General features: G+C 41.5%; 1 protein-coding gene across 2 annotated transcripts in view; it reads right to left on the bottom strand.

The window, feature by feature from the left end:
- Nucleotides 1-14,385: 14,385 nt before the first annotated feature.
- The window catches only part of SLC1A2 (solute carrier family 1 member 2), a 104,917-nt gene continuing 93,921 nt past the window's right edge, over nt 14,386-25,381 (bottom strand). For both annotated transcript variants that reach the window (XM_082343770.1, XM_082343771.1), the window contains one exon: nt 14,386-24,225. In XM_082343770.1, coding sequence (XP_082199896.1) covers nt 24,154-24,225 — 72 coding nt within the window. In that variant the 3' untranslated portion in view covers nt 14,386-24,153. The remainder of the gene's footprint in view (nt 24,226-25,381) is intronic.

The following is a 25,381-nucleotide window of genomic DNA, read 5'->3' as shown; positions in this document are numbered from 1 at the left end:
TCATATGATGACTACTCTTTTCCAGGAATCTAGTCCAAACCACTTCCTCCTTCCTAACTCCTTAGAGAGGAATGGCAAAAACCTCAAGAAAGGAAGCTAAAGTTTAGTTAGAAAATGGTGGTCTTTAAAATGAGACTGGGAATTCCCTGATGATCCAGTGGTTAGGACTCTGGGCTTTCACTTCGGAGGACGTGGGTTCAATCCCTGGTCGGGGAGCTAAGATCCCGCAAAACACGTGGCACAGCCAAAAATAAATAAATTAAAATAAAATAAAATGAGACTCCGAGTTCAAATCCAACCCCTGCCACTTACTCCCTTTATGACCTTCACAAGTAATTGAATGGCTCTGTGCCTCAGTTTCCTCATCTGTAAAATGGGAATAGCAATTGCTACCAGAAAGACTGCTGGTGGATTAAATAAGATAATGTGTATAAAATGCATGGAATATTGTAGACGTGCACTGGTTTCCTCGCTCCTTCCTGACATCTTCAATGTTTTTCTTGTGTGAATCCATAGTAGGGACCTAGATAGAATATGAATCATGATGCAGGGGAAGTCAGAGGTATTCCAAGAATTTTTGAGCCCCTCCCAAACCCGTCTAAGAATTGGGGTCCTAAGAACCTCCCACCCTGAGATGCCCAAATAGCCATCAGAAAGAAAAAGAGGTTCCCCTTCTGCCTTCTAGGGAAGGGTGGAATTATCTAGGCTTATTTTTAACAAAATCTTACTACACAGAGGCCCTGCTAGAGCCAAGCTTCAGGCTGGCTCCTAGATGGGGAGAGAGAGGAGGCAGGTTGAAATTCCAAGGACCGAGCTCCAGAGGTCCCAGGCTCACACCTTGGGAACTCTTCCATGCAAAAGTGGAGAGACAGGTTTTCAGCACTAAAGGCTTAAGGGCAATTCAAACTTCAGGCAAGGTTACTGGAGTTCAAGAAGAGCTGTGTTTTTCATTTTCTACTCCTCCCAAGATTCTTTAAATCTCATTTAGAAATGAAGAAAGAAATGCTGGGAAAAGCTGTCTGAAGGATAAAAATAGAACTAGAAGAAAGCAAAGAAGAGCAAGACTTGAACAGTTTTTCTGAAAGAAAAAAGTTAGTACTTATTTATTAAGGACCTTCGACATACAGCAGGTATAGAAATCAGAATAGGCGTAAGTGATCCCAAAGAAGTCTCAAGAAGGACAGCATCTGTCCTCTCATTCTCAGTGAGGTTTGCTGGCTTCACTCCCAGGGCAGGTTGGATTGGCCACACTTGGTTTCTCTTCTCTTCCACCCTCTGAAGCCACTTTCTCTGGGATCTGGAGCCCGGCACCTTCGGAAGCACAAGGTCTGGACGGACCTACGGAGTCATTGGCAACCCGGTGCTCTGTCTTAGGGCAGCACAAGGCTGGGACCTCTCTCCGCAGGCTGACTTCCTGACCCCTGTTTTAAATCCCTCTCCCCTTTGGCAAAATTTAGAGATTTGTGTAAAAGCGAAATAAGAAAAGTCCTGTGTGTTCATCTGGCAAAAAAAAAAATAAAAGTTGAGACCAATGAGAATTCTCCCATCTAGTTTCAGTCCTTTCAGAAACATTGTTTTCCTTGTTAGTCCAACCATCTTGTTGGCCTTTTCTGGCCTGTTGATAACGCGCCCCCTAGTGGACGCTTCAGAACATCCCTCTGGTGCACGTGGAAATTGAATCCTGCCACCTGACTTTAGTCCTTGAAACCTCAAAGTAAAACCGGAAAGAAGAGGGTGAAGGTGGGAGTCTGTGCACTAAAGCCTTGTGTGGAGTAGGAATGATGGGACCAAGGGTAAGGGTACAACTGATGGTCCACATTTTCTTTTAAATCACTATCTTGTGTTTTGAAAAGGAGTCAATGATCATTAAAGGAGAAGGAAATAATGTTACCATTTAATCATAATACTGAATACCTCCTGTGTGCTGTGCACTGTGCTGTGTGCTGGGCTACACATCCTAGTCTGTGGGATACAGACAATCTCAGCAGAGGACCTGCCATGACAGAGGGACGTATAGGAGGGAATCTATCTATGATGGCTGGCATTGACTGGGTGTTTACTATCTACCAGACACTGTTTAAAGCATGTGGTATGATGGAAGCAACCTAAGTATCCATCAACAGATGAATGGATAAAGAAGATGTTGGGTGTGTGTGTGTGTGTGTGTGTGTGTGTGTGAATATTACTCAGCCATAAAAATAAATGAAGTTTTGCCATTAGCAACAACATGGAGGGTATTATGCTTGGTGAAGTAAGTCAGACAGAGGGAGATACTGTATACTTTCATTTATATGTGGACTCTAAAAAAACAAACAGACTCACAGATACAGAGAACAAGCTAATGGTTACCAGTGGGAGGAGGGGTTGCAGGAGGGACGAGACAGGGGAAGGGGATTAAGAAGTGCAAACTACTAGGTATAAAACAAATAAGATACAAGGATATGATGTACAGCACAAGGAACACAGCCAATATTTTATAATAACTTTAAATGGAGGATAACCTATAAAAATATCAAATCTCTGTGTTGTACACCTGAAACTCATATAACACTGTAAATCAACTATGTTTCAATTTAAAATTTTAATTTAATTTAAAAAATTTAAATGTGGTTATGTATTAACTCAGTTAAGTTATTCAACCTCTCCATGGTTAAGCAGGTGATAGAACATAGCTTATAGAGTTATCAGAACTAAACAAGTTAACATCTTGAAGGTCTTGGAACAGTGTTTGGCACAGAGCATCACATATATGTGTGCTAAAATAAGAAAATTGAAACAAAACTCAGAACAACCATGTGAGATCAAGTACTTTATTCTCCTCATTTTACAGATGGGGAGACTAAGGCACGGGGAACAGAGTCACTCGGCTGGTAAGTGGCAGAAACAGGATGTCAATGTGAGCAGCCTGGAGCCAGAGCCTGTTCTCCTAACCCCTGCATATACTGCTTCTGCCCTCACCTACCCATCTTTTTAACAGGAACGATTTTCATTACAGCTCCTAAAGATGCTGGCATCAGCACTGACCAGCTAGTAAATGAGTTTCGACATCATCTGGGATTCAAACTGTTTATGCCTATTAGTCAGCTCTAAATGTAGCACATATTACTTGTCTGTTTGGTGTCTGGGGAAAAGTTCAATTCCATACCAAATCGTGGCTCTTGGCTTTGGTTTGGAATTATTCTTTTGGCTATATGAATTTGCTAAAAGAATCTAGGCTCCTCAAAGAAGGGATTGGCTTATTTGATGGCTTGTCTCATTCCTTAAAAAGAATTTTAACATTAAAAATACAAAATTAATGGTCTACTCCATTACTATAGAAAGGTAAATAGACAACCAAACATCTTTTCTGGAAAATTCTTTATTCCCAGAAGTTTTTTTTTTTTTGCTGGAAATGTTTTCTGTTCCCAAAATTATCCTCTAAGTTTAACAACTTACACAAATGAGTTAAATTTCAAATAATATCACTGGGACTGAATGAACTGAGAGTTCTTCCTGCCTTCAGAGTTTAGGGAAACATGATTTGGATAAGATATTCTTTACTGTCCAATAAGAGTAAGGTGTCTGATAAAGTACCTCAGAGGCCAGGCGGGTGTGAATTGCTCTAGTAGCATATTTAGTCCAGGTGTTAATTCTGCTAGGAGGAGTGTCAAGATGAGTGGAAGAAAATGGTATTTGTTATTTAGGTCAGGACAGGGGGTTTCTGAAAGAGATTAATCCTGGAGGTGATGAGATATGTTTAATTTTAGGCAATCCAGGGGAAACCCAGCCACCACCCAGGGTGGCAATCTCTCACCAAGTTTTTCTTCCAATCTCTTCAGTTCCCAGAGACCAGGGCTCACCCTTGGGGAATCCAGAGGACACAGAGACGGAACCCACCATTCTCTGTGGAACAACTGTATCTTGAAGGAGGAGAAAAATAATTGACATCCAACATGGAAGGCTGGGAAAGTGAGGGAAGCAGAGAGAGCTGAAAAGGGCAGAGATGTGATGATTTCTGTGGGAAGGGGTGGTGGGTACTAGGAGAAAGGGAGGGGACACCAGAGATAGATGGGGTTAATGGAAGAGAGATGATGAAGGACAGGAAATAAAAGCAGATGAAGAGCAAGTCTTGGAAAGGCATATCTCACATTGCCCACTCCAGGAAGAAACATCACACACACACACACACACACACACACACACACAGATACACACACATCACACTCACACACACCAGCTTGCATAGCTTGGGGATAAGGAAGTTAAATCAGGTCCACAGTGCCTGGATGTCCTCTCCCCATTGCATTCTTACAATTGAGGACGGCTTTCAAATCGCCAGTAGCTGGAGTGGTGTAGCCTTCACAGTAAGCTTCACGTTCCCTGCAGTGTCCTCTACACCTAGAAGAACGCCTGGCACATAGCAGGTGCTCAATGATAAGTGCTGAACAAATGCACAGGTGAAGCATAGCAAGAGACACATCTTATGTGGCAGAAAAGGAGGAACCTAATTCACTGGTTGCATTTTGGAGATTTTTTTTCCCAGGGTATTTGAATGGGGATATGGTGTCTGGTTATTTTCAATCAGGTCATAACAGAATTAAGCTGTGAATATATTCCCCAGGCCAGCTGCTAAAGAGTTAGTAGAATGTCACCAAGATGCCAGAGTGGACCTAGCTAGCTAGAGGAGTGATGATGTACAGTTTGTCTCCTACATGCAAACGGGTTCTGTTCCAAGAGCACGTTCGTAAGTCCAATTTGTTCTTAAGTCCAGCAAAGTTAGCCTAGGTACCCAACTAACACAATCAGCTATATAGTACTGTACTGTAATAGGTTTATAATAATTTTCTCACGAATAATACATAAAAAGTAAACAAAAAATAAAGAAAACATTTTTAATCTTACAGTATAGTACCTTGAAAAGTACAGTAGTACAGTACAACAGCTGGCATACGGGGCATGTTTGCATCTTTGAAAGTTCACAACTTGAAGGTTCATATGTAGGGGACTTACTGTATAGAAGAGCTTCTTATACAATGGTGTATATAAACGAGGGACATATGGGGGGCAGCTAAATACTGGCCTGGCACTGCTGGTTGAGAAAGGATGCAGCATGCACTATTGCTCCCATTTGAGAATGAATATTCCCTCTCGGACTGTCAGTTAAAGTCAACAGCTTGAATATAGTCATTTATGTATTTTTCTTCTTAAGAATTACTCAAATTATAGCAAATGTATCGAAAGTATAGACCAACCCGAACAAAAAAGAATGGAAGAAGTCACTTCAGAAAAAGAGATTTCAACAGATTTTAGAAGACAGAAAGCAAATGGTAGCGGGGTTCCTGGTTCAGCTGGTGTAGGAAGCTCTAACCCAAAGTGTGTGCAGAGAAAGTATCTCTGAGAAGAGGTCCAGCAGAACCCAGGAGATGTCTATGTCTTGAGGTACCATGTGGACAGAGAGTGGGTGAGAAACAGAAAAACATGACTTAAGCTTGAGCTAGACAAGCTTGGCCAAAAGGACCCTCCTGCCCAGGACTTTGAATCTTGAGCAAATGACACACAGACAAGCGAGAAGTAAAGAGAGATTCACAGCTGTAGGAACATGGTAGACATGTCCAGTGGCAGAGCTGGTGATGGAAGTTATGGTGGCAGCATCCTTGCAAAATTAATCTGCCTTCCAGCCTCCAACTATCCAAGAGAAGACTAGAAAAGGGGTATCTTTTCCTCCTCCCTGATTATTACTTACTGAGTGGACAGTATGCCTGAAGGCATCTTACTTAACATTATTGGGCCTCAGTTTCTTCATCTGTTAAATGGGGTTAACGAAGGCACATATGTCATAGAGTTGTTGTGAGGATATAAATAAAGATATCCATAGACCAGTGTCTGGCACTTAATATAGATTCGATACATGTTAAACAAGAAACTGCCTATGTGCCCCACTAAGCAACATGAGCATTCCCCGCAGCAAGAATCCAGCTGGAGAAAGAGGAAAGACTTTCCTCCTGACTTCCATCAATTCAGAGGATATCTAGACACCCATTCCATTGGGGCAGAAATAAAGGTATAACATTAGTGTGGGGTCATTTTTAATCAACCAATTCATCATTTTAGTTTCCAATAACATAGCTGTTTTTTTTTTTTTTTTAAAGAAATTCACGTTCTTTTATTTATTTATTTATGACTGTGTTGGGTCTTCGTTTCTGTGCGAGGGCTTTCTCTAGTTGTGGCAAGTGGGGACCACTCTTCATCGCGGTGCGCGGGCCTCTCACTATCGTGGCCTCTCCCGTTGCGGAGCACAGGCTCCAGACGCGCAGGCTCAGTAATTGTGGCTCACGGGCCCAGTTGCTCCGTGGCATGTGGGATCTTCCCAGACCAGGGCTCGAACCCATGTCCCCTGCATTGGCAGGCAGATTCTCAACCACTGCACCACCAGGGAAGCCCCAACATAGCTGTTTTTAATATACATATATATATATATTTCTAATTTGAAATTGGCGCAGAAAAATTTTTTTGTGATTCTGAGACTCTCTAGCCTCAATCTTAGAAAAACAACTTTTACATTATAGCAGCCGAGACTACCTTTATCTATGCTGCCTTTCCTTCACCTTGCCTTTGGAAGCCTTTGGCAATTGAGTTCCCTTCTCTTCAGACCAGTTAAACATGTATCATCCTCAGATAGTTGCTGAAACTTAAGTGTTTGATTTTGTTTCCAAATGAGACTGCAACAGAAAGGAAACATCTAAGCTGAAACCCAACCCAGAGTGGGAGATAAATTTGCCTAATATATCAATCAGCCATTTGCAATACAAACAAATACAAATTCTCCATGGCCCCAAATAACAAAGTATATTGCCCACTCATGCTATACACTCATCACAGGCCTCAGACAGGCTCTGCCATCAGAGACACTTGGAGACCCTGACAAATGGCACAGTCACTAACTCAAATACTTTCATTACCTGCCAGAGGGAAGGAGAGATTCTAGAAATGTGAACACTTGTACAGCTGGAAGAAATCACTGCTTCTCAACCCCAAATAATCAAAGATAAAATAGAGAGATGTTTTATGCCCTAAAAGCCAGCTCAGCCTCAGAAGCAAAATCAATTCAAGTATATGGTTATCATGTCTATTGTTAAAACCTCTGCAGGACCTAAGGCAGCATCCAGCATAGTCTTTCATTAAAAAAAAAAAAAGGCTCTGGGAAAAATAAATCTAAGGACATGTCTTTCTGCCTTAAGACTGATTGACTCAAGGTACTCACAATTAAGAGAAAGGGATGTGTTTCTAGAAGGACTGTAGGTGTGGCTATTGGTATATGAGGCTGGTTAGAGTCAAACAGATGAAAGCCAGCAAAAATTTTAAGAGTTGCGATGCCACAGAGACCATGGGCCTCAACTAGAAAACTCTGTAATTGATCAAGACTTAAAAGGAGCCCTGGACCCTAACTTTCTATTAACAGAAAGCAGAAGATGTTGCTACAGGAGAGATTATTCCTGACTGTTCCCTTCATGTGCATCAATGAAGTATCATGGAAAAAGAAGGGCTTACTGGGAGGTGGAATTCAGGGTCCCTGGGGGGCGGGGGGGATGAGCCAGATCAAGACCTAATCAAGAAATTTCCCTTATCCGTCATTGAGGGGGCCCTCTAATGTCTGCCCACCTGGGTTTTTGAAATGCTATGGCTCAGTGACTTGTAATTCTTCCATTTGTCCCCTTTCCAGATGGGGGTATTTAAGGTGACTAAACTGTTCCTATTTCACTATGGGACTATATTGGAGGGGGCGGTGTGGAGGAGAGATTAGAAGCTGCGGAAAACTTGGATTGTTTTGTTTATTGATTTCTAGGCCAACAGGAGCCACATCCGAACCATATGTAGGAATTTCCATGCATCACCCCAAGATCCTGGGTTTTGAGCTTGATGCCATAATTGGATGAGACTTTGATGTGGTCTCCCTTGGTGAAGTGGTGAGCACATTTTGCATTTGGAAAACAGAGTGCACCAAATATTAGGTGACGAGAGAAGTGGCCCATAATAATTTGTTAGTGCTGTTCAACAAATGTTTCTGGATCTTCTCCATTCTGAGAATGTGGGGGGACTGCATTTCATTCTCCCTTGGAGCTGGGTGGGGCTGTATGTTAGTTCTGGCCAATGAGTTGGGAGCTGAGGTGACATTTAACTGTTCACATGAGGACCTTCCTAGAGCTCTTTTCCCCCGTCGTGTCAGCACAGCTGTTCAAGATAGTAGCTGGTTTATCATCGAGGGATCCTGAGCAGGGTGCAATGAGCGGGGTGACCTATGCAGACCTGTGGGAGACCTATGTTTGAGCTAGTAAAGATAAACTCATCTTGCTGAGGCCACCGAGACTTGGGTGTTGTTTGTCATTGCAGTGCAACTCATCCTGGCTGCTACAATTAAGGATGGCAGATATCAGACAAACATAAATCACAACCTCTTCTCTCTTCTTTTGCAGTCATTGATAATCAAATGGGATTCTTTCCTAGTGAGCACAGATAGCACCTGGGAATCCCCGTCTCTCTCAGAGTTGATCAGAGTTGACACTCAAGATGACATTCATTGGCCTGTTGACTTAGCAAATGCTTTAGGGAAGAGAATATGTTCTGATGAGCTGGGCCAGCTATTACAGGTGTACCTTAGGGCTCCAGGTATCCTTTGGGATCCTCTCTTTACCAAACATGTGCTTCATGACTCCAGGGAGCAGTTAAGTGGGTGATGCAGGACCTTATGGGATGACAAGCATGACCAATCCTCTCTGAACGGCCGAAAGTCTTATGCATGATTAGCCTTCCAGATTAGACATTGAGGAGTATTGCACAGAGGTTCAAATCCCATTTAAAAATGGATACTGTGGCAATATACTCTGCTGGGTCATTTGGGAAAATGGAGCCAGTATAGTGGGAGGCATTGAAACTGGAAAGACCTCCAGGCCAACTTCTTCTGAGGTCGTTTCTGAATCTCAGTACCTGTAAAATAGGGAGGGTGATAGCACCTGCCTCACAGAATTGTTGTGAGAACTAAAAGACCTAAGGTATACAAGAGCCTGCCACATGGTAGGTACGTGTGGGAGGAAAGCTGTAGTAGATGCCGTTGGTAATCTGCCCAGCTCTCCCTCTCTGGTTGGTGCACCCACTCCGTAACTGCTGTGTCAACAGCTAACAGCTCACAGCTGCCCCCTTCTCTAGAGAAAGACTCTCTGCAAATGGGATCTGCCTTACCCTGGAGGTTCTGCCTGCAACCCCTAAGTGGCCCACAGTCAATGACTGACTGATATGGGTGCCGAAGACAAGTCTCCTTTCCTCAAGGGGAGACAACTTAAAGTTAGACTTTCCCTGAAGCTATCTTCTTGCTCAGTTCTTTCCCTTCGGTCTCCTGCTACCTTCACGTCCTTACTGTGTTTCCTGAGAAGTACTCCCTCAAAAAAATCATGTGAACTTGAATCTTGTCCAAGATTCTGCTTCTAAGGATGCTACCTATGACAATAGCTACTATTAATCATAGCTATCAGGCTCCTAAGATTGTGGCCATGCCCTGAAGCTGCTGAAAGCTGTAGAGGGGTGCCATTTTGAGATGATGTTAGCATAGCAATGGATGAGTTCCCCAAACCAAAAGGCTCCAAAAAGTTTCTCCCAAGTTCTGTTCTTGAAACTGTTGAGAGAGAACAGGAATGTCATTCATGAGAGAAGACAGGGCAAAGGAGAGAGCGATGATGGGAAGGGAAGCTGCTGGGAATAGACTCAGCCAAGAGAGTTCTGGAGGGCCCTGCTGGGTTGGCCACATTCCACAGAAACAGCCTTTCTCATGACATTTCTCTCTACTAGTACTTGCAACACTATGAGCTAAGGACTCCTCGAGGGACTTCTCCAGTGAAGAAAAGGATTGTTTCATTTCTGGATGTCCTGTTTCTTTTCCCGTTGGAAGAGCCAGCTCAGGCTCCCATCCCAATGTCAGGCCAGTTTGGCCAGGCTGAGATTCACTTCCCGTCCCCGAAGAAATCCAGTGCCTTCCCTCACTGCCAGGCAGCAGAGCTTTGGCCAAATAACAGAAGAAAGTGTAGAGGGGCACCTGGAACATCCAACTGTACAGGCTTATAACGTTCATGAAGCTTCTCTAGGAGTAAAGAAAAGATTACCCCAGGCCGGGTCAGGAGAGGTCATGGTCCAGCAACAAAGCCCAGATTTTTGGAAGGCCAGCTGAGCCCTGGGTTATAGACTAGAGTCCATGTGATATGGCTGAAAAAGAGCCCAAATTGGGAAAGAGGAAGCCAGGCTTCCTCCAGCTTAGTCACTAAGAAATTGGGACTGATAATGCCAAGGATGATAATAGAGATGATGACGATAACTATCACTGATTGAACCCTTACTGTGTGCCAAGTGCTGTGCTAACTACTTTATGGATGTTCTCTATTAAAGCCCCTATAGCATAGGCATGATTAGCCCCATTTCACAGATGAGGAAAGTGAGGCTACGTAAACACTCCAATGGTCTATAGCTAGGAAAGGTACAGAACCAGGATTTAACCTTGGTTTGCCACTGTATTGCCTCTAATTCATTTTAAATTATGGTACCAATTCCCTCATCTGCAAAAAGGCATGGCTAAACTTCAAATATTTGCCCTCTGAGGTCCCTTCTGGTCTTACAGTCTAGAATGATCTGTATCCTCCTCACCGAGATGAGAGGAAAGTCTGGGATCAGGAGGGTAAGCAACCAGAAAGGGGATACTGCGTTCCAGCTGAACTTTTCACTCAGATGAAGACAATTTGGAAATTCCATGGCCCCTCCCTCTGTGAGCAGTACAATTTCCAGGCCTGGAAAACATCTGAGAAGTGACAGAAGCCGTTGGAGAATTCCAGGAGAGCCAAGTCATGCAACAAAACGAGCATACCTCAGACAACAGCAGCTCTATATATCTGCCTTTTTTTTTCCTTCACTGGAGGCCTCTAGATTTTTCCAGGCAATATTTGGAAGGCTAAAATCTGATTACCCCAAATCACAGACAAAAATAGATCTTGGGGTTTTGCATATTCATTCTGACCCGATCAAGTGCTATGGGGGAATGCAATAACGTTTTATATGTCTGCTCTATGGAATTCAGAAGAATTTAAAGTCATTGCTTTTAAATGTTTGAGAGTAAAAACAGTATTTATGTAGGACGGCTTTATTCTCTTTATACTGTTTTGGGACAAGCAGTGTGGACCCAACTAACACTCCTGAATTTCAGCCTCTGTGGCTCAGTTTTTCTTACAATGACAAGAGAATTAAAGATGGTCTCTCACCGCCTCAGTAGGAGGATGAATAAACGAAACTTAAAAAATTACCAGGAAGGAAAGTATTATTTGCCAGGGACTCCACAGTCCTCTATTCTGGCAGGGCCCACGTCAACTGTGTGGGTATCTCCACCCATGCCTTCCTGTCTGGGCTGAGAGGTAACGAGCGGGGAGAGCACCTCATGAAAGCTTCCTTGGAGGTGCCTGAACCTTCTGTCACCTGTGGTTCTTTGAAGTACAGAGTCCTGGCTTCCTGTTTATGTCACTGTGCCTGGAAGGAGAGGTGCCGGAACGTTTCATGCCTTAGGTGGCAGCCACAGAGCTCGTCCTTTGCAGAGACACTACCCTTTATGTTTCTATAATCTTCCATTGCGGGGGGAAGGGAGTGTAGCCAATGGGGCTACTAGTGGTTCTTGGGGTAGGTGGAGAGATTTCTTGTGACTTCCTGTAACTGCTTCCGTCAAACTACTCTTTGCATCATAGCAAACAGCCTGCTGATGCTGGGTGGAGTTGCTGGGCCTAGCGCATTGTTGCTTAAAGAAGTGGTCAAAGACTTAGCAGGTCCTCTCTGGCTACCATCAGAGCTGTACTCAAAGGCCGTACCATGTGAGCCTGAGGAAAGAAGGCTTCAGCTTTAAATTTAAATTCCCCTCTTAAAAATGCTCTGTGTTCCTGCTAGAGAGATGGATTCCATTAAACAGCCAGCAGCGTGCGGATCACCAGGCGGTCCAACAGTGTCCACAAGTGGGCCCACTGAAGGAGCCATGCACAAATAGGTAGAAGATCTGAATAGGAACTTTTCAGTCATGCGCACACACACACACATACACAGAGAGATACACAGACACACAAATACATAATTTTTTTTATTGCATCTAGCAGCAATGCCCAGGAAACATAGAAAAACGTTCACAGCAGCATCTGAAGACAACTGGCAATGAGGCAAATGTCCACTGGCAGGAAAGTGAATAACCAAAGTGTGGCACATGTCACATACTATGTAATTATACAGCAGTGAAAATGAATGAACCACAGCTACTTGTAACAATGTGAATGAACTGAGAAACACATTAGGTAGAAAAGAGACATGTTGGAAAAGACCACATGCGGTATGATACCTTTTTTTATAAAGCTCAGCAATAAGCAAAGCTTGTGGACTCATGCATGTGTGTGAGATAAAAATATTTTTTAAAGCAGAGGAATGATAAACACAAAATTCCTAGTAGCAGTTTCCCCTGGGGAGTAAAGCAGCTTAATGGGGTAAGGAAGGAGTACAAAGGTCAAGGGAAGTTATGGGTGATGCTTTAATTTTTCCACTGGCTAATAGATTCGTATGATTCTATATCATGTGGCATCATGACTTAGATGTAGGTTACATATATTCTTTTGTATGTATATTATGTTAAAATAATCAGATTAAAAAATAAAACTATCTGTAGTCATGATGACTTACCCAGCTGACGGAATTCAAATTTCAGCGTTCAAAAGTTTAGAAATTATCTACTTCAAACCCCTAATTTTACATATGTCAAAATGACTTCCAAATTGCAAAGGGCCTTGACCACATTTGCACAACTCTTTAGTGACTGTGCAAAGATCAGAACTCCTGCCTCCTGGTTCCCAGTCTACAATTCCTCCTTCCATTCTCACCCCCAAAATAATAGTAATTCTTCTTCTTCCCCTTTTTCTTCTTCTGCTTCTTCTTCTTTCAGTAAGTTGAAGCAACATACAAGTGGCCTTACAATGACAGTGGGTGGATTAAACACCTCTGTTCCAGAAGACAGGGTAAGAAATTAGAACATGGGGATCATACTCCCTGAACAAGCAAAGTCAAGTTTCTCTTGGGCTGTGTCCTCTTTTGAAGAAGTAGTTGATAATGATCAAATTGTACCCATACTAAAGTATTAAGTAGTTTACCTTGACTCTGATTTGTGGCTCTTTGCTACTTTAAGACCAAATGGCAGCCCAGAAACTTACCGACGAGCATATTTTCTGTAAATAAGATTTTAATAACATTTTGAATATGGATGTGATGTATGCTTGACTCCAAAGGGATAAGGAAAAGTGCCTTTTCAAAGGAAGCGTCCATTTTCACCAACAATTTACATAAATTGCTGACACTGGTGAAAGAAATTGTGATGTATCACATACATGTATTTTATTTAGTTAAAATCAAATATTTGCTTCCTTTCCTCCCAAAAAACAATGAGAGAGAACATTTCAACTAATCCAAGCCATTCTATTCAACATGTGGGTGCCCTGGAGCGTGAATGGAAAACCTGTCACTCTCTCAGTGGGGCTCCATTCCTGTATATACACCTTTCACTGCATGAAAATCTCCTTAGTCTGACTGTGGTCCTACTTTTGAAGACCATGCATTTTAATTCTACAACATGACTGCTAAATGCTCGTCACTTACTTCCATAGCAATGAGTTTCCCAATACTAGAGAAAAACTTGCTCTGTTGGACGAATTGAAAGACTATATGTTTGTATACTATCCTTTATGAATGATTTAAGGAATTTTTTACGGCCTAATAGTCATTAGAGCTGTTCATCAACTCTTTCCAGTTTTATTCCTGGGCACCTGGTAAGGTTGCACTTTCCTGTCTCTCTGAAGTTAGGTAGAGCCATGTGACTAGTTCTGGCCATTGGTAAATGAGCACAAGTGAGGCATGCAACATTTGGAAGGAAGCGTTAGGAGTCAGTGTAAGATTTGCCATGTTCTCTTTTTCCTGCATTTGGCAAGTGCAGAAGCATAAGGAGGAAGTCTCTCTCAGACTCCCTCAGTGAGGATGGCGTGGAGCAGAGTCCCACAGTCAAACTATGATGGACACATCACATGAGTAAGGTATCAACCTCAGTTGCTTTAAGCTCCTGAGATTTGGGGGATAACACATACTGGCTGTTCACAAGGATAATTTTGATTATACACCATTTTTATCCAACTCATAACTTTATAGCATAAGATGTGACTCCACCATATATTTAGGCTTCCTAGAAAATATTCATTTAGACACTGTAGGTTTTGATTCACAAACTTCTCCAAAAGGAGCACTGGAGACACTTACCATGTAACCAACACTAGTTTAAAATTGGAGTTGAAGGAGAGGCAACAACCAAGAGAAATTGGAATCCACATTTATTGATGAGAGATATATACATAAAAGTTAAAACACTTAGTGAAATATTGGATTTACAGATTATTTCCCGTATATAAAGAATATCCAGTTATTTTACACATGTAATGTTACAGTAATCAGTCCACATTGTAAGAAAGCTTAGAAAGCTAAAGGTGAGAACAAAATACTTCAACTACCCAAAATGTGCTTTGCCAACAAGGCATTTCCTAGTACCATATGTAAGAAACACCCCCAAAATTAGTTGAAGTTTTTATCTTTTTTCATTCATTAGTCTTTAAACACTATGTGCTATAGATGCTCTATTGTTACATGACTTTAGACCAATGGGGATTGTGAATGTGAGGGAAACAATTATTCTTATCTTTCATTCTGGACACACAAGAATCTTCAAAGGGAATCCTGCCTAAAGGTTAGCTTTCTTTCGGTAAGGTTTCATCCTGAATTTGACGGGAGTTGAAGAAGCCACATTTTCAGGAAAAAAAAATCTGCCTATTCACATTTACATTCCTTCACTCCAATCATTGGAGAAGACACTGAAAATTAATGTGCTTTGTGCCCTCAGAGGATCTCTTAAGCTTCACTCCTCTTGTGAAAAGAGAGGGGCACTCAGTGTTCCCAGCTGCACATGGCCATTCTTCTCTGTCCTTACAGAGGAAAAAAGGGGTTACAGGAACTATAGACCCCACAGCATTCCATTTAGTGATAATTAGACAGAATGTGTGTTTTGGAGGCAGGTATATAATTGCATTGAACCCCCTCTTCAACCACTTGAAACACACACACAAAGCCTACTAGGTAGAGATCCTACTCCCTTCACATATGTGGGATCTGTGCTTCACCAGTTTTTTGTTTTTTTTTTTCTTTTGCAACCCCAAAGCTGTACACTGACCATGCTTGTGCTTCTCTTATCTTTCTAGAGACAACTGTGCAATTTACTACCAGAAGTGTGCTTTTGTGGTGTTTTGCCTGCATGGCAGTTAGTCAGTGAATGTCTTTCCTGTACCCTGACTCAAGAAACCAAGGAGGACGAGGCTCTTCAGAACCTTTAAGTCATGAGTATCATGATCAGTATTTGGCAACCAAAGAGACAGACCTTTACCTAAGGATATGATGCTAACATGCTCATGCTCAGAAGGCGAAGAACCTTTTGTCTCAATCCATCAAGCGAAGGAGGGCTATAGACAAATGTCCTCATTCTAACTCTACCTAAGCCTAGATAATCAAAAGTTCCACAATTGCATTCATCGGGCACTACATAGGCTTCAGATGACCTTTCACTAAGAATCATGACACATATCCAACCCTCCTTTGCCCCGAATGGCATATTTACAAAGATACTGGACACACACAGACTTTCAAACAATCATCGGTACAAAGGATTCATAGATAAGTTCTTCATTGATATACATTCCCAAGTCACTTTAAGAAAGAGGAAAAATTATTCACTACTAGTTATCTAAGAAGGAAAAGAAGGGTTTTCAAAACAACAATCAACATGTCTACTGCACTTAGATGAACGGCCAAAAATAACATTTAAATTAAATTACAATACATCTATATACCATTTCACTGAAATTACACATAGATACCTACATTATAGCTACACAAAGTGCATAGGCACTGTTCTTCATGCGTGAACCAAGTGTTACTGTGTACACACAAGAACTTCATGCTTGACAGCTATCTGTACTTGAAAATCACAGATACAGTCGTTGCCAGTTGAGGGCACATCTAATCTGTTTGCTTAATGAGGGGTGGGTTCAAATACACACCAGTACACTTTCTATGTAACTGACTATTCTCCTAAAACATAGCAAAAATACTAGCCCTACAACCATATCAGAAAGCGTGTTTGGTGGAAGGAAGACCCTCCCTTGTCTTTGCAGTAGTTATTGATTTGCCTTTTGGGGAAATTTACATAGATTATTACTCACCTGAGGACAGAATCTACCTGGGCTGCTTCTAAACAATTTCAATGTGACTCTAAGCCCCAGTGATGGAGTATTGCTTCAGAGCTGGTACCAGTATTTTTTTTTTCTTAAAAATATGTGCTCAATTCACATAACAATGTGACATTTACCACCAATTTGCTTGGCAAGAACGAACTGCGACAAATCTGTCCTGATTTGCTTCCTTGCACTCACCCTCAATCTCTCTATTCAAAGTTTTCCTAAACCAATTTTCACGTAAATTATTAGGAAGACATGGGAGATTCTGACATAGAAATGATCCCACTATTATCACCTTATTTCTCATTTTCTTGGAGAAAAGCAAAATTAGAATGCTTAGCTGGGAAAACAAGGTCTTGTGTCAAAAATAAGGAGTCAGGGGACTTCCCTGGTGGTGCAGTGGTTAAGAATCTGCCTGCCAATGCAGGGGACACAGGTTTGATCCCTGGTCCAGGAAGATCCCACATGCCGCAGAGCAACTAAGCCCGTGCACCGCAACTACTGAGCCTGCGCTCTACAGCCCGCAAGCCACAACTACTGAAGCCCGCATGCCACAACTACTGAAGCCTGTGCGCCTAGAGCCAGTGCTCCACAACAAGAGAAGCCACCGCAATGAGAAGCCCGCGCACCGCAACAAAGAGTAGCCCCCGCTCACCACAACTAGAGAAAGCCCAGCAATGAAGACCCAATGCAGCCAAAAATAAATTAATTAATTAATTAAAAATAATAATAATAAGGAGTCAGCACCATTCCGTGAGTTAAAAAGACTAATTGTTTAAATGCATACCCTAACCAGCTAAGGGATTGAAGTGACTCCTTGTTCTTAATGGTCATTTTGTTCATTGCATCGCAAAGGACTGGGTTCTTAAATTTTTCAAATGTGGCTGTATGCTCAGGAAACAACTGACAGCTCTAAATTGCTGTAGAAACGTCTTGTGCTCTAGTTAGTTGTAATTCTACATATGTGGTTATATAGAAAATACCATAAGAAGATATCTGTCTGCAAAATTACAGATACTAAATAGATCAATTCAGTCTACACTGAGTTCTTTATGGTTTATGAAGAATAGATACAAACCTATAACATCATGAAAGGCTAAATCAATATTAACCATATAATATCCAGGACTCTAAATATGTTTTCTCATGCTCTTTATAAATAATAGCAAAGAAGCCCACGGATTTGTTTAAAAAAGAATGTAAGGTTGGACTGGAGGAATTTTGGGGGGGATGCAATACTGATCAGAGGGCAATATATTGTCCCTGGTAACATAGATTTTTACCAGGAAGCCGAAATATATCCGCGGGCAGCAAGACCAAATTAGATTCACAGTTTGCCAGCTCTCTCCTCAAGCCGTAGAAAACAAATAGAAAAACAATATACAAAAATCCTCACAAAAGTAGTTTTTTATATACAAATCTCTGTAGTGACCAGATAACCTGATCTGTCTTGTGCAACATGGAAATGCAATGCTGAGGTTTCCCAGGGGAAGGAGGAAGGGAAGGAGTGAAGGTCGTTTATGGAAAGATCTGGATGCCAAAGGATGAGTTCCTAGTAAGGAGAATAACTCTCCTGGAGAAGTGAGCAACCACAGTGCCAGCGTTCTGATCATACACTTCAGAGAATTTGCTCCATGGAGGCGAAAACTCAGAGATATGCTAGACTAACTTCCTTGGCTAGTGTGTGCATCTCTTTCCTACTGAAGGCAACAGGCTGTTTCTAGGCAGCTAAATGGTTGCCTTGAGAAGAAACGGAGCCCCAGAAGGAGCGAATCTCCTGCTGCATCATCCCCATCCCCACGGGGAACGATGACAAGGGTCACAGTCAGCTGTTACGTTCCAACACTCACCCAGGGATGGGAGGTGTCTCCGGAGGAACTGGAGACCTGTTGCTACCCAGGCTCTAGGTCAACTGCTGACTCTGCAAGGTACAGGGATCTGTTCCAGTAGCAGGTTTTATCCTCAGCACAAAAGGGCCCTGTATAATATCAGAAGGACTTCAAAAAATATCAAAATGGATATTTGCACCAGAAGTAAGAAGGTGAGGCAAAGCTGGACATGGAAAAAAAAAAAAGCTGATCAGTAATTACTCAGGATATTATTTAGAGTGAATGAAATAAGAACTTGAGGGCTCCTCTTCCTTTTCCATACGTTCTTATATGGATCCGTTAAGAAATATCTTTTTCTTGATGCTCTAGTGTCAGGTCTTCTGCACTAAAAATTTAAACAAACAAACAAACAAACACTAACTCGATCCTTTTAGTACTAGCTTTACATCCCTCTGCCCCGCATCTACAGAGCTGAAGTCTTCTCTGGCAATAAAGGTGCTCATGACCCAATAATACCAAACGTATTGTGTATTTAGCAGAAGTTTGGACAAAGAGCAAGGATGCAAACAGTGGCCCATTGCAGCAGTACCAGAACGTGCAAGAGATTGTTCAAAGGCCATGGCCAGTCACATGCACCTTGCAGACAGACCATGCATTTTATCCAGCCTAGAAACTCTGGGCATTGAAGAAGGCAATGATCACAAATACAAGTCTATTCTTTTAAGATAGACCTTCTCCACCTGTGATGTGATGCCCACAGTAATAGCAAACCAAGAGGAAAATTTGAAAATGAACTCAACTAAATATCCCTGCATACCTCTCCAGAGAAAGGAGTTGGCCTGGTCCCACCCTGTGCGTGGATGTGCGTGTCTACGTACCAGTGGAAAGGGAATATTTACAGACAGTCACTGTTTTTGTGTAAGTCTTGCACCAGTTTCATAAGAGTGTTCAAGTTTGTTTGCCAGATGCTCCCAAATTCCCATACTGGGTTGGCAATTAGGACTGTTTGGAGGAAACTGTGTGTTTAGGGTATTCGGAGTGGGCCCTGTTGCCGCAAGAGGAATGATGCAAGACCTTGAGGCAGGCCATAGGTTCATCCTGGCCCCTCATGATGACTCTGGCAGCATTTTTCCCTGAGCTGAATTGCTACTTCTATTAGGACAGTGCCTTAGGCAAAGGACAGTTTTATAAAAGGAAGTTTGTTTGTATCCCCAAATACCAAACTGTGGATGAACATGGCCATCTTCCAAGCTTGTTGTAAAACTTCAGACGAAGAGAGAGGCTTGAATTTAATTTCCCCCAAAGGGGATGAGAAAAATCCAAATTGATTATTCATTGTTGTGGGCCCCTCTGACTTACAATATAAATAGCTAATGTGTTATAGTAGTAAGCCTCTTATGAAAGAAGAAATTAAAGTAGAGATCATTATATGGTGGTTTCATAGGGCTGGATGGGGGTTTTAATCATTTAATCCAGCACTTCACTTTTTTTTTCTTCAGTGGAGCTTGTGTGTAAAGTGACTTGTGTAAGTTATATGAATAAAAATGGGCAGAGTCTAAGTCAAAAGTTTCTCCACCCAACTGCATTATTTCTCCTCACCTCTATGTCATTCCCTGAATTAGCTGTGCTGTGCGGTGAAATAAGACACTACTCAGTTAAGATTCGCTGTCATCTATTGTAAAACCAACCCTTGCGCTAAGTTGGATGGTCATTTATTAAACTGTCTCTTAAGCAGCAATAATGATCATTGGAATAAGAAGGGAGGAAAAGGAAGAGTGGAAATTGGGTTTTCTTTTCAGAAAAATCATAAGCAACTGATGCCTGAACAGCTTTGAACTCACTCCATCCAAGGAGACCAATCTGCCTACAATGCAACGTCCCTGGGTTGGCACTCAGTGGTCCTTCTCAGTTTTAGCCAGAAATTACCAGATACTGAGACCATTTATCTTCTCTGACAACTAGATTTACACAACTCTCACTTCAGAATTCCTTCAAGCCTTTTGTTTTTAAACTTAATCTTTTTAGGCTCCTAGACTGTCATATCTTATTTAAAGAGCAAGTATTACAATAATTGAAAAATCCCATTTGTTCCTTTTTCTTGGCTTGGAATGAATTTATTTGGAGAATAAGCAAAGCCAAACCAGCAACCCACACAATTGTATGGCCCCAAGCACTGAAGAGCAGCGAAGTGGGAACAGCCACCTCCACTGGGTGTAACTGCTGAGCATTTAGTCATCACACCAGGCAAGAGCTGCTGGGGCTTGTTTATCAAGAGTCTGAACTACGGAGCATTCTCTCTGAGCATGTGGGTACCTATTTGGATTCATTGCCATATTTCTAATAGCTACTTGGTTCAGATCATGAAGATCTGTATTATCTACATGATTGCCTTAATTCTCTGACCTTCTTTGCATGGAAAATATAGCACAGACAGAACCCTTGATTCAGACAAAAGTGAAATATTGTACCATAACTTTTGCTATTGGGAACAAAGGGAAGTGTGGTATTTGCAAAAGCATGGCAGGATTGGGTTTCCTTTTGGGGATCCAGTAGGTGAGTTACCCAACTCCAAAGGGCCTTCTTGACTAGATATAAACTTGCAAATGACATATTTCTCTGTGCACGAGTGGAAATGATCTGAGACCCTCTATTCAACTGGTCGTTGGGATTCCTGATCTTACCTACCAGGAGTACATCTCCCCATAATCTGAATTTACCCTAAGCCTTTCTCAGCTTCCACTAGTTCAAATCCAAAAAGCTAGGCATTTTGGCAACCTTTCTTTAGACTTTCCTGAACATCCAAAGCTGATGAGTAAAGAGAAGTAAATATTTATATTTTATGGAACATGGCCACTTCTGCAGGCAATGAGGCTATAGGTTGTGTTTCCACACGCAAGAGGAAGTGAAGAATCAAACCTGACAGCTACCTGGCTCAAAACTCATCATCTGAAGTTTTATATTGAAGATCTGTGTGATTTAGATGATTGCCTTGATTGTCTGATGCTCTTTGCATGGGAGGCATATCCTCAAAGATCTAAGGTAAAGCTTTGCCTTGAGAGCGATTCTTTTCACTGATAGGACTTGATTCATTGAATTGTAGTAGGTAATCAAATGATGACTCCACTTGGGTTTCCCAAAGGACATAAATGAGAAAGGAGATAATAAAAGTCTACCTCGTTGGTTTTCTCCTGAAACAATTCTGATTCCTAAAAATAGTGAATGAGTTCATAAAAAACGGTGTTGCCAAAGCCCTGACTTAACAGAACTTAAGGGATGCAGTGTCTGTATCTGGCCTGCCATGTCTGTATACAAGTATAACATTTATGCATGGTCAAACATTAATGGACTGTTACAAGGATTCATATTTGTGTTGGACCTATTAAAATAAATCTATGCATATAACTGACAGGTTATAATATCCTGTTTAGAAAAAGGTTGTTAGAGGTATATTCTGAATCTATTTGTTCTGTTTATGGCACATATGGTGGGCAAGGAAAACCCCAATGGGCATGGCATGAGAAGAATGAATGAGGCCTAAAAAAACCAGAGGACACAGTCACACGTCAGCTCTACGTACATCCTGGGTTTTCAGGCTAGTTCTGAATTTGAGACATTGTTTATTTTTACTGATTTGTTGAACTTCCAGATGAACTGATTTCCTAAGTATATTCTCATGAAACTTACTGCGTAGTTTCAAACCTGAAAAACCTGCTTTGTTAAGCTGTGCACCTAGTTTCTTCTGAACACGCTGTCGCCTTGTATATTTGTAGGTTAACTTGATAACTAGGAAAAAGCTGAAGACAAGCAAACAGGGAAGACTTTTAGGCAGAGTCTTCGGAAGACGATCCTGAGACCACTCCTTTGAGTAACATGTCAGCGTGTAAAAGTGCTAACCTGGCGTTAAACAGCAGAACCACAAGCTCCTAGATGCCTTGCCTAAATCCTTCTCCTCACCATAAAAAAGCTCTTGGGAGCATCACTTAACGATGATCCTTAACAGTTTCACAGTTAAATCTGGGAACTGTCCCTTTGACCCACAACATCTGCTGTAAAGGATGCATTTTCCACTACTACATTTCAGCATGCCCTTGGCCACCCTCTTAACTGTCCATCTAATGAAAATAAAGACAAATGTATTTAAAAAAAAAAAAAGCAAAAACTACTTAATACTGCTCAACACTGATTCTTATACAAAACAAAAACAACTAGGGCTTAAGAGACAAAACTACTAGAATCTCATGTCTCTTGTGTGTTCCAAAGGTATCTGATTTGGAAGAGAAAAGTCACAAGGAGGGGGTAATAAAGGGCATGTATGTCCATAAACACCCTCTCCTAAGAAATTCTGGACTCTATGACTCTTCATGAATATCTCAGCACCCATCTGCTGACCGCAGATAAACACCTTACTCTCACATTGGACCAAGGTTCTACACACGTCAAATGTGCTTTATTTCTCAATGATTCATGCTCAAGTCCTCAGAAAACTCCTAAAGCCAGCAACCTTAGGAAAATACTGTGGGTTATTCAACAGAAAATGATAGTACAGACATTGAAAAATGTAGCTTGGAGGTCCCTACAGCATGCAAGGCACCGACTGGGCTATTCCAATTATATTATGTATTCCCTCAAACTTCCACAGCCTTGAGAAGATTCCATCTGTGAAGTTCTGTAAAGCCATCCTTTGTTCCTACTTCATGGTTCAAGGCTGCCTTGACTTTGCCATAAGAATGTCACCTTTATAGGATTTTGCACCTATGTTTGTTTTCTGTTCCTTTCCACAGAGAAGACTGGGGGAAAAGATGGGCTCTGCTTCCAACTGTGTCCTGAACTGGTTTTAGGTGCTTTGATATAATACAACAAATAGCTTTCCACATATTAGATAACTAACAAACAGTGTTTTGGTTTTGTTTTTATCATGAGATTAGTATTAAAAGAGGCATAGCCAACCCAACTATCCTCCATCTGTGAGGAGAGTAAAATGATTAAGCCTTCTAGTTTGATGAGAATATGATTGAAATAATTTGGGGATTAAGAATGTCTTTTTTTGGTAGAGACCAAAATAAGAATTGTATGAACGAAACAAAGACACTGAAGCATAGATCAAATAATCTCACTTGATTTCACTATGCCAGGTGATGCAAACCAAACACAAAACTAATTTGAATCTTTGAATCTGGTTAAAATGTATGTTGACTGTGCTCTCTTACTTTTGTCAATATACACAGAAGTTACATGTAACTTACATCCTAATCCCTTATCAAATTTAGAGCAAATTATGAAACCTACTTTGAAATTCAACAATTATCTCCATAAACTAGATGGGGTAGAGCAGAGACTCAGTGGGTTCCATAACCAGCTACCTTTAAGATATGGCTCCCACCATGACTCTCTTTGAAACATTTAGCCATGTAACTTAAAGCGTATACAGAAGAGAAATTGTACCTTAAGATGGGTACTTTGTTTTAATCAACACAAGGACATACGCTACAAGACATTTAAGGGGATTTACTTCTAAAGGCTTCTAACAGAACCTCTTGTGTGTTACAAGGTGAGGCATGGAGAACACTGGAAAGAGTAACACACTGACTGTCTGCTCATTAATCCAAATCCCTGGAATGTGCCACAGGGCTTTAGTCGTGTCCCCTGGGAAAAGAGCATCCACGGTTCTGCATCTTGAGAGAAAAGGGAAGCTGGCAAGAACGCGTCTTCAATTCAAACTGATTCCTGCAGCGGCATCCATTCAAACAATAATACAAGTGAGAAAATTAGACGGTTACCAAGCATTATTTGGCAAAGACACAGCACCGTGCCTATCACTGACTCACAACAGATCCTCTAAGCCTCAGCTAACAGATTAAGTAAACATAGAAATATATGTATTTTTTTTCTTTTCAAAGGAAGCTTGTTTATATCCTCTTTTACCATAAGATACGCTGGGGAGTTTATTCAAGAATTTGCTGACAGTCATATCCTTATTTTTCACGTTTCCAAGGTTCTTCGTCAACACTGCAGTCGGCTGACTTTCCGTTGGCTGCCAGAGTTACCTGAAAATAATTATCATCAACATCCAGCTTACGGGCCACAAACCAGAAAACCACCCAGGGGGTTATGTGGGGGAGCACCAGACCCAGATTCTACTACACGACTTAAATATTAATTTTAAACGTTGTTCCTTCCAAATTGATTTTGAACTGGTCTTAGTTTTCAACACTGATTTGTGAACATTAAAAAATACATATTTGCCTTGGGGGGTATTGAGCGACTAGAGATACTTTGCAAGTTGAGGGATAAACAACTTCTACTATGATTTTAGGGTTGTGAGGGTGTCTAATTACCCATAGACCCACCACACAACAATGCAGTCCTGAAAACATAGTGCCCTTGTGCTACTCCAGATAACCGCAGAGAAAAAAAAATCCAGAACTAGGCAGCTAGTTCTACTCATGCACGTGAAAGGTTCAGTTGCAATGAGGCCAGGTGGAGTTTATACATGTCCAATTTTCAAATCGTGATGGTCTGGCTCTACCATATAAGCTATCCAGGCTTTAAAAATTAAAAAGGAAAGGAGGGAATTAAAAGGCTGAAATCAGTATCTCTAAATTATTTCATTGCAGACATTTATTAATCAACTATAATTTCCAGACTGTCAGTATTATGCTTCCCTGGCTCTCAGCGAACTGAACCCTTACACAGAATGGGAAGTTTTCCCCTCCACGTCTAAGTCGTTTTCCTAGCTTACCTTCCATCTGTCTGTCCTCAACGTCATGTGCAAACTTAAACCCACGACTGATATTCCACATAATGGAGAGACTGGATTTATGGAAGCATTAGGATATGGAGACATGACAAACGCAGCAATGTTTGAAAGAAATCTGGCCTTCTTCTTACCCAAGTGGAAGTGAGAGGCATGCATTATGAACACACACAACATGCTAGGAACAGAAAACTTTTCACGAACCAAGCAAATGAAAATAAAAACTACTCGTTCCTCCGGTCCCCATGAGGCCCCCGCATTGTTTTTTTTTTAAAAAGAACATGCAACAAGCAAATGAAAGCATCACATGCAGTTCTTCTGATTAAAATTAAAAACATTGCATAACTTCAAACTACGGTTACAAGGCAAGAGTTTGAAAATAGAGAGACCAACATGACAGAACAATGCTTAGGATGGTTAAAGTTGTGACCAGAGCAGCAGCAAAC

The sequence above is a fragment of the Balaenoptera borealis genome (assembly GCF_965194805.1).
Source record: "Balaenoptera borealis genome assembly, chromosome: 11".
NCBI lineage: Eukaryota > Metazoa > Chordata > Mammalia > Artiodactyla > Balaenopteridae > Balaenoptera > Balaenoptera borealis.
This window is presented reverse-complemented; position numbering and strand designations above follow the sequence as displayed.